Source organism: Arachis hypogaea, chromosome 15 (genome assembly GCF_003086295.3).
Source record: "Arachis hypogaea cultivar Tifrunner chromosome 15, arahy.Tifrunner.gnm2.J5K5, whole genome shotgun sequence".
NCBI lineage: Eukaryota > Viridiplantae > Streptophyta > Magnoliopsida > Fabales > Fabaceae > Arachis > Arachis hypogaea.
The window spans coordinates 17,735,593-17,750,169 of NC_092050.1; the positions used below are offsets into that span (position 1 = coordinate 17,735,593).

Sequence of the window (14,577 nt, forward strand, 5' to 3'; positions counted from 1 at the left end):
AACCGTCCAGATTGGGAAAGGGTTGAAGTTGTGCAGGCCTGTAGGGCATGCAGAATTGCAGATGCAGTGCCACGAGCATTATAACACCACAAACAGAAACACGTGCTGGGGGACGAATCACCCCCTACTGAGGCCACATAGTGTGCAAGTGTGCAACTTGAGAAGCCTTATAAGGTATAGGGTTCTTCTTGTGGACAACAAAGGCTGCTCAACAAATTGCAGCTATATGCCAACGAATTCAGCTAGGTTGACTCAGCATGCATGCATGTCCACCGACCCTATATATGTGGTATGGGTGGAGACTAAAGTATAGTTAATTTTATGTAAAATTGATAATTAAAATATAAGTTTTTATTAAGACTCTTTTGCTTTCAAAATTTATAAACTCTGCAAAGTCTTTTTTTTTTCTCACAATAATTCAGCAAAGTTAAAATTCTTAAATTTGCATTAGACTTTTTTCTTTTATTTTTATTTTATTATTTTTTTAGATTTAATTATTTTATTCGTTCTTATAATTTTATTAAAGTTGTAATTAGATTTGTGTATTTTTTTATTTTAATCTTTATACTACTTTTAATTTTATATTTAAGTCTTTAATAGTGTAAAAAAATATTAGATTTAACTGAATATTTTTCACAAATTGAAGATATTCATAATTAAAAACTTAATTGAATCTTTGAGAGTATGTATTTTAGAAAAAATATTCTGTTAATTTTAATATTTTTTATATAAAAAAAATATAATTATAAAATTAAAAGTAATATAAAAACTCAATTAAATAAAAAAATATAGATATATAATTAAAAATTTAGTAAAACTATAAAAATTATTAGAGTAATTAATTTTTTTTTTTATCTTAATTGGGCCTTAGAACAAGACCAGACACTATCAAAAAGTGAGACTAGTCCAGCAACCCCTTTCCGACCAAAAACGTAAACATAAAAACAAAGACCAACAACCCTGGTCCTCACTCCTTTGTCTCGCCTTGCCGTCGCCGGAGTCTCGCCCTTCACCGTGAGCTGCTGACGGAGTCAGGGTCATGATGCCGCTGCCGCCACATATTTCCCTCGCCGTTGCTTAAGGTCTGCATTCTACAGGTACCCATTAACTCTGGTTCTGTGTTTGCTTGTTCATTCCATTAATGGTGGGCACGTTAACATCATGCCGCCATTTAAACTTTGTCACGATGGTTATCTCCTGTTAACTCATTCAAATCTACTATGCATGATAATGCTCCAAGGAGTGACTTATACAACTCCTTGGTGTTTCGGATTTAAGATGTTTGTCACCTTTTTGCTTATGTGCAGGATAAAAGGTTGAGAAGATTCATGTATTGTTGTTTTGAATTTGGGTTGGAATTAGATGTGTTTGTGGGGAGTGTTTTTGTTAGTACTTACTTGAAATTTGCGTTGGTGGTGGACGCACATGAGGTGTTTGAGGAATTGCCTGTTAGTGATTTTGTTCTTTTGAACTCAATGCTTTAGGGTGGTTGTAATTTAGATTGTCGTCCCAAAAACTATGAAGTCTCTTTCTAATAGTTTGGTTGCATTTTAGTTTTGAATTATGAAAGATTACTATTTACCATTTAGGAGTCACTATTTACTATCCCTTTACGATTCTGTGACTTGCAATTTTCCATTTGTCTTCCATTTCAGGTAAAATCTACGACATCTCACTTCTCCAACAGCACTGCATCTTCCACACTTGGGTACTCCCTCCATATTCGCAACTTAAAATTATTGAGCTCCACGACCCTATTACAGAATCAAATCCATCAAATGTTGTTCAAGACATGTGCTTGCTCCTTATTGGCCATGACAGTTTATGCCATCTTCTACAACTATACCCACAAAACTCTTACTCTCACGAGTTCAGAGGTTCCTACCCAAATCATGGAAACAACCCACCAAACAGTTTGACAAACACTATGCCTTCACTAATGCATCTATGGTTGGTGTTCTTGTTGCAGCTCTCAAGGACTTCGTCAACCAAGCCAACTTGTCTAACGCATTCAAAACCTTCTTTCAAATACAGCAACATGCAGCACCATCACCTTCTACTGCTTCTTCTTCCTATATCTTGTTACACCCCATTAGTTCTCTTCTCTTGGGTTGCACTAACCTTAAATCATTGCCACAGGGTAAGCAGCTTCATACCCAAGTCATTTCATTGGGTCTTGATCAACACCCTGTTTTGGTTTCAAGGCTCACTAATTTTTACACTAGTTTCACTCTCCTTGCTGATGCTAATGTTGTTGTTGAGAGCTCCACTAGGTTGGATCCATTGCCTTGGAATATGGTTATATCTTCCTATGTTAGAAATGGGCTCTTTATGGAGAGTCTTTCTGCGTATAAGAAAATGGTGAATAAGAGGATTGAACCTGACGATTTCACTTACCCTTCTGTTCTAAAGGCTTGTGGGGAATTGTTAGATTTTGCTATTGGTGTGGAGGTTCATAAGTCTATTGAGGCTAGCTCAATTGGGTGGAGCTTGTTTGTGCACAATGCATTGGTCTCTATGTATGGTAGGTTTGGGGAATTGAAGGTTGCTCGCCAAATATTCGATAAAATGCACCATAGGGATGATGTTTCTTGGAACACTATGATCAATTGTTATGCTTCAAGGGGGATGTGGGAGGAAGCATTTTGGCTATTTGGATGCATGCAAGAGGAGGGTGTTGAAATGAATGTGATCATTTGGAATACCATTGCTGGAGGGTGCTTGCATTCAGGAAATTTTAGTGGGGCACTTCAGATGCTTTCTCAGATGAGAACTAAAATTCATTTGGACAATGTTGCGGTGGTTGTTGGATTGAATGCATGTTCCCACATTGGAGCCCTTAAATTGGGAAAGGAGATTCATGGTCATGCTGTAAGGACATGCTTAGATGCATTTGAAAACGTAAGAAATGCATTAATCACAATGTATTCCAGGTGTAGTGACCTCAGGCATGCATATATAATGTTCCACAGAATGGAAGACAAGGGTTTAGTTACTTGGAATGCGATGCTTTCTGGATATGCACACATGGATCGATCTGAGGAAGTCTCACTCCTTTTCCGAGAAATGTTACACAAGGGTGTTGAACCAAATTTTGTAACCATTGCAAGTGTTCTTCCCCTTTGTGCTCGCATAGCTAATCTGCAACATGGCAGGGAGTTTCATGGCTACATCATGAAGCGTGAAGAGTTTGATAAGTATTTATTATTGTGGAACGCTCTGGTGGACATGTATGCGAGGTCTGGCAAAGTCTTAGAAGCCAGAAGAGTGTTTGATTTGCTGAGTACAAGAGATGAAGTCACATATACTTCCATGATCTTGGGGTACGGTATGAAGGGAGAAGGACAAACTGCTCTAAAACTATTTGAAGAGATGTGCAAGTTGAATATTAAACCAGACCATGTAACAATGGTTGCAGTTTTAACAGCTTGCAGCCATTCTGGTCTTGTATCTCAGGGTCAGTTACTCTTTAAACAGATGATAGATGTTAATGGGATGATGCCGCGCATCGAGCACTTTGCTTGCATGGTTGATCTCTATGGAAGGGCTGGCCATCTGAACAAAGCAAGGGATGTTATTATTGGGATGCCATGCAAGCCAACTTCCGCAATGTGGGCAACACTCATTGGAGCTTGTCGAACCCATGGAAACACAATGATGGGGGAATGGGCTGCAGGAAAATTGATGGAAATGAAATCTGATCACTCAGGTTATTATGTGTTGATTGCGAATATGTATGCGGACGCTGGTTGTTGGAGCAAGCTTGCAGAAGTGAGGAGTTACATGAAGAACATGGGTGTGAGAAAGGCACCAGGCTGTGCTTGGGTTGATGTTGGCAATGAGTTTTCTCCATTTGTGGTGGGAGACACTTCCAACCCTCATGCTTATGAGATCTACCCCTTAATAGATGGACTCAATGAAGTGATGAAAGATGCTGATTATGTAAGTAATGAGGAGATTGTTTCATCCGAGGAAGATTTTGAAGAGTTGAATGTTGTAGGAAGTGTATACTAAATTATATAGATTGATATTCTTGTATTTTTAACCCAAGCAATGTTTTAATGCATCGCTTAAAGTTTCTGAAAATTTGTTTAACAAGTTGTATATTCCAAGAAGATTAGAAAAAAAAAAATGAAGAATGATTAAACTCTTTCATGGATGGAAGCTTTATTGAGAGTTCTTATTTTTAGAATTGTCATTCTTATATTATGAATTATACATTTTTTTTAGTTTTCTTCTGAGAATTTGCAGCGTCAGATAATATAAAAACTGAATTTTGCGACCCAATAAAAAGTAGTTGATTAATTAAATGTAATAATACATATGGTTTGCCAAAATTTTCATAATCCTTTTCTTTTATTATATTTGGTCTTGAATCTTCTTAGGTGAGTATTGGGAGACTATGTCATTTGAACTATATAATTCATTGATAAGTTGGTCATAACTCATAATAAAAAAGAGCATAAATAAAATAAAAATCATTGGAAAAAAAAAAGTCTATTTGATGTTCTGTCAAAACTATATAGTATGTACTCCACCAAAACAAACTATATAGCTTGTTAATTAAATGTTTTGATTCTGTTTTGTTAGGTAAATTAGTTATAGTTTTGTTATAACAATCTTTATGTATGGATGTGAATAATTACTAGGTTTTACTTATAATTTGTAAGATGATATAGAAATGCATTGGTTTTTTTTTTTTTTTAAGTTTTAACCAAAATATTTCAAATTTTAACTCAACAATCTATTAAAAAAATTGGCTCAAAGTTGATATTTTAGCCCAAAAATAATTTTTTTTTAGTTTTTTGGTAAAAAATTGCCTATTTAAATACAACATAAAAAAATAAAAAATAAATATAGCTGGTTTACATCATTTAGCTTTAACATTTTTTTTTTCTTAAATAAGTCAGACTTTTAAGAAAAAAAATGTTAAAAAAAAGGGGAGGGGGGGAGCTCGCTCTTGACTAAGTCATTGCTATCAAAACTAAAGTCATTCATTTTGCACTATTAAGAACATTAATAACTATTAAATTGTTTTGCACTATTAAGTATAAGAGGAGTGCTAGGTAGCCAAAGAATAATTATAATATAGAAATATCATGTAAAAATTTTCATTCTCTTGATAAGCATGTGATATATATTTCTTTATCATTTAAGGGTCTGTTTGGGAAACTTCAAAAGCTATTTTTTTTAGCTTTTAACTTATAAAAAGTTACATTAATAGTGTTTGGTACAATTTTTTAGATAAACTTTTAACTTTTCAAAAAGTTACTTAAGAACTTTTGAAGAAGTTAAAAAATGTGACTTTTTCTATTTTCAAAAGCTATTTTATCACTCTTATTTAATGCACAACTTTAAAACAAGAACTTCTACAATAACTTTCCAAACACAAAATAATTTATTTAAAAATTATTATTAATAAAAGTCCTTATATTTTAAGCTCATTTTTCAAAAGAACTTATTTAAAAAGTTTAGCCAAACTGGCCCTTGTTCTCCTTATCACCTATCATTTTGCTGCATATTTAGAGTTATTAATATTCTTTCCAAAATTAATGTCAGTTCCTCCCAAATCAAATTCCTAACATCTCTCAATCACATTATTATCCATTAAAATACAATAATTCTTTGCAAAAATTATGGAAGTTAAATTAAAAATTTTTAACAACTTCTACTATATAATTTATATTTTAAATATAGACTATTAAAAAATAAAAAATAAAATATAAACAAAAATTAAAAAATAAATTTTTTTAAATAATTATGAACTCGTCATATTAAAATCAATAAATAAGCATACATATGAATATTAAATAAAAATATTAAAATAACTAAAATCATGACCTATTAGTACACATATGAGATCATTTGAAAAATACAATAAGATATATAGTTTAAAATTTGATAACATTGATTATAAAAATTTATTAATTATAGACATCATATGTATGAAATTATGAATATTATGAGTACAGAATTATGGATGTTATTAATATGAAGTTATGGATGTTATGTGTATGAATTTATGGATGTTATGAGTAAATTTATCAATTGAATAAATTAATTTAAGAATTTGACGTTTTTTAAACTCAATTATGATAAAAATTTAAAAACATTTGTGTTAATTTTATAGTTACTTAAGCAATAACTAAAAAATGATATGTGTATGGATGTAATATCTAATAAACATGAATTTAATTTTTAGATGTTAGTTGTATGTAAGTATGGATGTTAAGTATATAAACGTATGAATGTTATGTGTATGAACTTAGTTAATACAATATAATTATAAACGAACATAAAAACACAAAAAAAAAAATTAATCAGTTTATTACCATACCTCATCAAAGCTAGTGGAGTTTTTCATATTCTTGAATATTGATTGACAACAACCTCGTCGAGTGAGTCCATCTGTTGTTCACATTCTTCAGCATTTTCTACCATAGGTACTGTATTAAGGTAGAATTCAAATGACATACTATTTGTAATGTAATGATAAAGATAATTTCTTGTAAAATTCTTTAACCTATTCTAATTGTGCTTGTAATGGTATTAGAGTTGTGAATTTTGAATGAAAATAATTGAATTAACGGAAATAAAATTATATTAGGGTAGTTTTTAGATTTTGTATTTCTCCATTGAATGATGATAAATGACTTAACAAAAATAGAAAATTAATTACAATAAAGAACAAAAATGATAATAATAATAATAATAATAATAATAATAATAATAATAATAATAATAATAATAATAATAATAAAACAAAAAAACATTTATGATAATAATCAATTACAATTATTGAATTTATGTGATATTATCATATTTCCATTAGGCGAAGGAGCAGAACAAGAATCAATTACAATGATAAATCATAATTGTTATTAATTATTATTATTAATCTTTATTATATTCTTAAATATAAAAATTAAATTATAAAAGAGAATATTAAGTATTTATTATAAAAATGCCTAATAGTAAGGAATATAATATTATAATTAATATCATTAATAAATAGAGTTGATAAGAATATGATAAGTGAAATAATAAGAGAGTGTGCTAAAAAATAAAACTATTATTAAATAAAATAATGTAAATGAAGTATATTATAAAAAGTTTTAGCTAATTATAGCTGAAACTTTTTTATTACCAAATTTTTTTATAAGCATAAATGCCTCTAATTAAGAACATTAATTTTTTCATATTCTTTTATTAGTATTTCATGAAACTAAAAATCTTTGCTTGAGAATGTCAACTTAAAATTATCAAATGATGTTACTTTAATTCAGAAAAGTTAATTACGTATCTGTATAAAAAATCTAAGAATAAAAATATTATTTTAGCTTATTCAGTTACATAACTGCAAGAGAGTATATAGGAATTCCAATATGATTGATGGCAAATCCATCACTTCCTTCTCTTAGAGTGTGTTTGTTTGAGGTGAAAATGGGAGGAAGAAAAAAGGAGAGAAAAAATAAGAAGAAAAATAGTTATTTTCTTTTGTTTGGTTGAGGAAAGAAATAGGAGAGGAAAAAAATAGATGGAAAAATATTGGCGAGATCTACCAATTTTTTTCCCTCCAACAATAAAAAGAAAATAAAGAGAAAACTAAATCTATCTCTCTATTTCCAATATTACCCCTTTACTTTTTTCTACATAATTTATAATATAAGAATAAAATTGTCTTTTTATAATATTTCTTTCCTTCTTATTTTTCTTTCATCCAAATACATCTAAAAAAATAAAAATTCACTCAATTTCTTTTCTTTTCTTTCTTTCCTCTCTATTTCTACCAAACATAGCCTTAATGAATATATGTTGTCACTTGTAAGTCGTAATGAAATGTTTGAACTGCTTTCATTTGTTTCCTTTTACAAATTCAAGGTTTCTTGTAGGACTTTAGAACTCTAAAAATCGCTGAAAAATAGTTCTTAACCTAGTGCTTTTTTGTTTGTTTCACTTCCACTCTTGTCATTTCTATTGTTGGTGGTAGATTTTTTTCTATTGAAGAACCTGCTGTCACGTCCTCTTGATCGCCGGATTATGTGGAGATGGTACAATTTATGCATATATGGCTGTAAGACAAATAACTATGATAATTTTGTCTGTGGTAGGGGAACGATTGAGAGAGTGAGAGAAAGAAAGAAAGCAAAACAGAATTTCGATTAAAATGGTTAATATCAAATTGCTCAATGCACCAAATTAGCATATATTAATACAGCTGAAACATTACTTTTTCTAATATAAATAATAAAAAAAATCCTATATATATATGGCCAGGTCTCTGGTGACTATACTGGTGGCTAATATTTGACTTGCCAATAAAAAAGTACTATGTAGTAGTCTCTGTTAATATTGGAAGGAATCAATGGAGCGCTAATAAGAATTAGCAATAAAGTAAGTGCAGTGTTGTGATAAGGTGATGATGTGGATGCCCATTCATTGTGAGCGGTTCACATTCTCTAAAGTAAATGACATTAAAGAAGTTTTGAAAAAGTAAGCATGTAACCTCTATAAATAAATAGTGAAATATAGTTTCACTTTCGTACAAGCAATAACAATCAATAATACAAACAAATATTTTCTCTATGTCTTATATACACAACAATATAAAGCACTTCGTTATTTTCTCTTTTCGTATACTACTTGTTCCGTTCTGAGTGAGCCGAAGAGTATGGTTGTCCCGAGTGATTGCTCGCCCTTAGCTGAGCTATACGTCAGCCAGGGGTAACTCGGTGGGTAGTCCTCGGCCTTCTGAAACACAGCGGCGGGAGCACCTACAAAAAGCACTCCGACGCTCAAGTAAGTGTGGGAATAATAAGAGAATAAAGTAATGAATCAGAGTGAGTTATGAGACCTGACCCTTCGTGGTTTATTAGGTTTGGTTTTATAGATGAGTAGTGTGTTAGTTTCGAAATGTTAGGTGAGTACCGTTATTGATATCTTTGACCTGTGTAGAGTCGTGATCGGATTTTAGGGAGTGAGTTCCGTGGTTGTGGGTGATGGTTGAGAGATAATGTTGACCTGTCCACGATTTAGTTGGGAGTTTCTACGTTTGTTCAGTTTCTCCGAGTTCTTAGGTCGGTCATCAGTTGTGGGCTTATCTCCGAGGTTGGTGGGGTACACATCATAGCTCCCAAGTTCGGCTAGTGTTGTACGGAAGAACGGTAGGCGAACTTTAGTTGACTTGTTATTGACTCCCCTCTTTTGTGGCTTTATAGCTTTTTGTTGTTGCTGGGCCTCTGTGGCCCATTGAAGGAAAAAAGAATTTGAGAAGACTTCTTTGGTTACTCTTGCGGGGCGTGCCTCATTTAATGTGCCATTATGTTTTTTGGTTTTCCACGTTAATGGTAGTTATTGACTAAGGTTCTCACTAATTTAGTGGGCTTGCAATAATAGCTGCACCTTGCTTCGGAAGCGTAATCCCGTTAGCCAATGAAAGGACTACTTTTCTTGGCCCAGGGCATGCCTTTACTCCAACAGCGGCGAGGACACAGAGCTAAGCGAGAGACCGTGGAACCTCCCCGACGGCCGGCGAATCTGGACGGCGCTGAAGCAGGGTGTTCTGGCGGCGTCGGGGTCGGCGGGAGAGGAGAGGATGTTGCTGATGAGGAACCTGACGGTGCCGATGAGGCGGAAGGTGCCGACGGCGTAGATGGCGACGGAGATTCCGGAGGTGTCGCTGGCGAGGAACTTGTCGTTCCAGGTAGGGTTGTGGCCGCCAACCTTGTCGACTCGGGTTCGGAGCTTGGTGGAGGGTCACCCAATGACTTCCTAAAAGAAAGGAAAGACCGCAAAGACCGATAGGGAGAAAGGGGGTACTGTCCTCTATTTAGGAAGAAATGCACGCCGACGAGGCAAGTAGACCGAGACGCCCTAGGAGACCGAAAAGAGAGCTTGGACAGTCAATGAGATCCTTTGGCACGATCGTAGACGACCGATTCGAACGAAGCCGATAGAGGGGATAGATGAGGACCGAGACGAGTACGCATCTAAGAAAGTAGAAAGCAGCTCAAACGGTTCTTGCTTGAGAAGAAAACAATTTTTTACGGTTTAACCTTCCTCATGTCTTCACAAGGTTAGTGTTTCTTTTCGTCGCTTGTTACTATTACTGCTATGGCGAGAGAGAAGGGGAAAGAAAAGTTGAAAGCGGTTGAGGAGAGGGAAGATGATCCGTATCACTAGGTCCATGACGACGTTAGGACTCGTTCTTCCTCGTTTACTACTGCCGAGTCCATATCTGATTTGGGTAGTCTGAATGTTGTTAGGGGCGGTTCTGTTGCTTCTGTTGAACTCCTTCCCTGTTCTGATACTGATAGGGTTTGTGAGAGGAGGGGCGATTGGGGGTATTTCTACATGTATACCCCCTGTATCGTTGAACTTGGTGTGAGATTTTCCTTTACTTTTTTTGAGTGTGACGTTCTTACGCAGCTCAACTGCGCACCTTCACAACTTCACCCAAATTCCTGGGCATTTCTTCATGCCTTTGAGTGCTTGATGGATTTCCTCTCTTTTCCTTGTTCGTTGCCCCTGTTTTTCTCTTTGTTTTAGTCAAAAGGCGTTCGAAAGCGTTTGTGGGTTTGTCTTAGTAGTTTTCCGGGTCGTTCCTTGTTTCTCTTGTACAAATCTTCGTTCAAGAATTTTAAATCCTTGTTTGTTAAAGTTAGGACAGCTGAGACTGAGTACCTGTTCTATTTGGATAATGAGCTTATTGAGAGGTTTTCTCTTTACTGGTGTTCCGAGCCGAGTCAGATTCTTGAAGCCTTTGAGCGGAGTGAGGAGGAAGATTCCCTTTTAGATTTCTTGGTTGAGAGCTTCGCTGCCGGAGAGTGTTTATCGATTTCTAAACTTCTGCATTTGTATGACTCCGGTGATAATGAGAGTTTGAAAGCGTATATAGGTATCGTTGTTTGTCTGTTATTAGGTTTGTTGACGTTATTATGCTTTCTAACTTTTGGTGCTTTCAGGTGGCCGAGCTCCTCTTCTTGATTCGACGAAGTTTCAGTCCTTCTTGAAGAAGAAGAAAGAGAAAGGTACTGGTGGTGCGGGGGTGCAGAAGGATGGTGGTGGTCAAGTTGCTTATTCTGCTGCCCAGCCGACGTCTTCATATAAGAGGAGGAGGGACGGTAATGACAGGTCGTTGGAGATCATCTCGGAGGACGAGCAGGAGGCTCATGGGGGTGGTGGGGTAGCTTTTGACCGTCAGAAGAAACTTCATGGCTTCGTTCCTGGGTCTAGTTCTCAGTCTTTGTGGAGTGAACAATTCAATTTCGTCGAGCTTTTAGATAGGGCGTCCCAGTACTCGGGGGACATGCTAATGACTCGACGGGTTGGCATGGAGGCCCTTGGGAAGTTTGTTCAGGTCGGTTTTCTTTATGGGCTCTTTTATTTTCTTTTGGGATTTTTGATCCTTATGTTTTGTGGTTTTTGTAGATCGTTGCCTCTCGTCTACTGTGTATTGGCCGTACTACCGAGCTCATAGGCGCTGAACAACAGGAGGTTGTAGATAAGGCTTCTCAGCTTGAGAAATCTTATAAGGAAAGAGTTGCTGAGTTGGAGAGGTCTTTGAAGGAGAAAGATGATGCCGTGGTTAGTGCTGTAACCAGGGCAAAGGATTCGGAGGAGGAGGTTGTTCGTTTAAGGGATCAGGTTCGGTTGTTGCAAGCTGACATCAAAGAGAGTGATGTTTCCAAAGGGAAGTTAACTGCTCGGGTTCATGAATTGGAGGAGGTATGAATGGAGATGTTTTCCTCTGACTTTGATCGTGCTGTTAGCCAGATCTCCTTCTTGGCTCCTGACTTTGACTGTGACCGTTTGGACGTGACTAAGATCGTGGTTGGTGGGAAAATGATCGTGGATGGTACTGCCGAGGAGCATGATGAGAATGCTCCTTCTTGATTTGTATATTTTGTAATTTATTTTCTGTTTGGCCAAGTTTAGCTTTGTAGACTGATGTTTTGGTCTGTTTGACTTTGTTTTGGAACTTGAATGATGTTTTTTTTTTTGTTTCGGCCATGTTTTGGACAAGTTTGGAAATATCGTTTACTATGAATGTGTTAGCATATGCTTTATTGTTTCCGGATTTGTTGGTTAGAATTGGATTTGTCTAAAAATAGTCATTCGCATTTCTTTGAACGTATTGTGCGTCCGGCATCGTTAAAACCCTCCTTAGGCAAAATCCTTTTTGGGAAAAAACTCTAAGGGAAAAAAGAGTGCCTTCATTCGCTGATTGTACAAGTCATGATCTGTATATTTTTAGGGAGGAAACATTCCAGTTCCCTGACATTGTGTTGCCTTGTAGTGTCTGAAGTTGGTAATCCCCCATTCTGAGTACTTTTGATATTCGGAACGGGCCTTCCCAATTTGCGGCTAGCTTGCCGTGTGAATGAGGTCGTTTGGCTTATTCTGTTCGTCTGAGGACTAGATCGCCTTCCACGAACGTCCTCGGCACAACTTTTTTGTTGTGCTTCCTTTCTGCCAGTTGTTTCTGGGCTCTTTCTTTGATGGCGGCGATTTTCCTGTCTTCCTCGGCCAGGTCAAGCTCGGCATTTCTGGCTCTTATATTATGTTGTTCGTCGTATAGCTCGGCTCTTAGCGTGGGGACCCCGATTTCTACAGGGATTAACGCTTCTGAACCGTAGACTAACCTGAAGGGTGTCTCGCTCGTGGTGTTTTGTACTGTGGTGTTGTAGCTCCACAATATTTCCGGGATTAGCTCGGCCAATTCGCCTTTTGCATTATCGAGCTTTCTCTTTATTGCCTGCAATACAACTCGGTTAGCAGCTTCGGCCTGCCCATTGGTTTGTGGGTGTTCGACCGAGCTAAAATGATGCTGTATATTAAAATTTTTTAGAAATGAGCTGAGCTTATTATCTGTAAATTGTCTACCATTGTCTAATATTATTTCCTTTGGTATTCCAAATCGGCATATTATGTTTTTCCATATAAAAGATCGTACATTTTCGGCTGTTATTCTTGATAAGGGTTGTGCTTCTATCCATTTTGAGAAGTAGTCTATTGATACTAAAAGAAATTTTACCTGTCCTAGTGCTATTGGAAATGGGCCGAGGATATCGAGCCCCCATCTGTGGAAAGGCCAGCTTACCTCCATGCTGTGTAATACCTCGGCCGGCTTTGTAGAGATGGCTTCGTGCTTTTGGCATTTGTCACATGTCTTGACTTTTGTTATGCAATCCCTCTTCATGGTCGGCCAATAGTATCCTGTTCGGATTATTTTTGCCGTGAGAGCTCGTCCTCCCATGTGGTTTCCGCATACGCCCTCGTGAACTTCGTCCATCACCTCTTTTGCTTCATCTTTGCTTAAGCATTTTAGCAATGGTTGTGAGAAACCGCGCCTGTACAGCTCTCCTGTTATCTTTGTGTAGTAGCTCGCATTGCGTCTGAAGTGTTGTGGGTTGAGCTCGTCCCTGGGTATGGTGTCTGTATTTATGTACTCAAGAAAAGGTGTTCTCTAGTCATGGAGGCGGTTAATGTTTTCTATGTATAATAGTTCAATGCTCGGTTTTGTGAGTGTAAGTTGTGATAGTGCTGATGTTTGTGTATCTGCCCTAGTGGCGGCGAGTTTGGATAATATGTCTGCTCTAACATTCTTTTCTCTATGCACATGTAGTATAGTAAACGAGCTGAATTTTGAAATGAGATCCTTTGCTATGAGCCAGTATTGCTCTAGCAAGGGATCTTTTACCTGGAACTCTCCTCGGATCTGCTGAACTACCAGAAGGGAGTCACAATGGGCTATCAGGTTTTGTGCTTGGCGGCTTAGGGCTAGTTTGAGTCCTGCTATGAGAGCCTCATACTCGGCCTGGTTGTTGCCTGCCAAAAAATGGAACTGTAGGGCTTGTTCAGCTACCACTTCGTCTCCTTTTTTCAGGATTATCCCGGCCCCACTTCCTTCCCGACTTGATGCTCTGTCCACATGTAACTCCCATGTTTTGTTGTGCTCATCAGTAGTCAGTTCCGCGATGAAGTCGGCAAGGATCTGTGCTTTGAGGGCCGATCTTGGTTGAAATTGGATGTCGAATTCTGAGAGTTCGATTGACCATTTGGTCAAACGTCCGGCCAGTTCTAGTTTTGTCAGTATTTGCCTTAATGGGTGGTTTGTCCTTACTATTATTGTGTGGCTTTGGAAATAGTGCCTTAGTCTTCTTGCTGTGACCACGAGTGCTAAGGCTAGCTGCTCTATCCTCGGATACCTTTGTTCCGTTGGTTGCATGACTCTGCTGACGAAGTATATCGGCTGTTGTGTCTTCCCTGTCTCAATGACAAGAGCCGAGCTTATAGAGCAATTGGAAATAGACAAATATAAATATAGAGGTTTACCGATTTTAGGTCTTTGCAGCACGGGTGGTGATGATAGGATAGTTTTAAGCTCGGCAAACGCCTTCTCGCATTCTTTGTCCATTGGAATTTTTTATTCTTTAAGATCGTCTGGAAGAACAGGTATGATCGGCTTGATACTGCTGGCAAGAATCGAGATAGGGCGGCTACCCTTCCCGCTAATTATTGTACCTCTTTCATCGTTTTAGGGCTTGCCATGTTGAGTATTGCTTCGCATTTTTC

At 36.6% G+C, this 14,577-nt stretch overlaps 1 protein-coding gene across 2 annotated transcripts; it reads left to right on the forward strand.

Annotated features, from left to right (window-relative positions):
- Positions 1–309: 309 nt before the first annotated feature.
- On the forward strand, positions 310–4,192 carry LOC112749760 (pentatricopeptide repeat-containing protein At1g71490). Of its 2 annotated transcripts, none has more exons than XM_025798128.3 (2): positions 310–1,097; positions 1,656–4,192. In XM_025798128.3, exon 2 carries the CDS (start codon positions 1,825–1,827, stop codon positions 4,012–4,014), a length of 2,190 nt encoding a protein of 729 aa, XP_025653913.1. In that variant the 5' UTR covers positions 310–1,097; positions 1,656–1,824; the 3' UTR covers positions 4,015–4,192. The 2 variants fall into 2 exon arrangements, with proteins under 2 accessions (XP_025653913.1, XP_025653914.1); XM_025798129.3 differs by having other exon boundaries at positions 888–1,082.
- Positions 4,193–14,577: the final 10,385 nt, after the last annotated feature.

Bases quoted from the DNA above. Each gene is read 5' to 3' on its own strand.
- LOC112749760 (XM_025798128.3), top strand. From the start codon at position 1,825: ATGCCATCTTCTACAACTATACCCACAAAACTCTTACTCTCACGAGTT.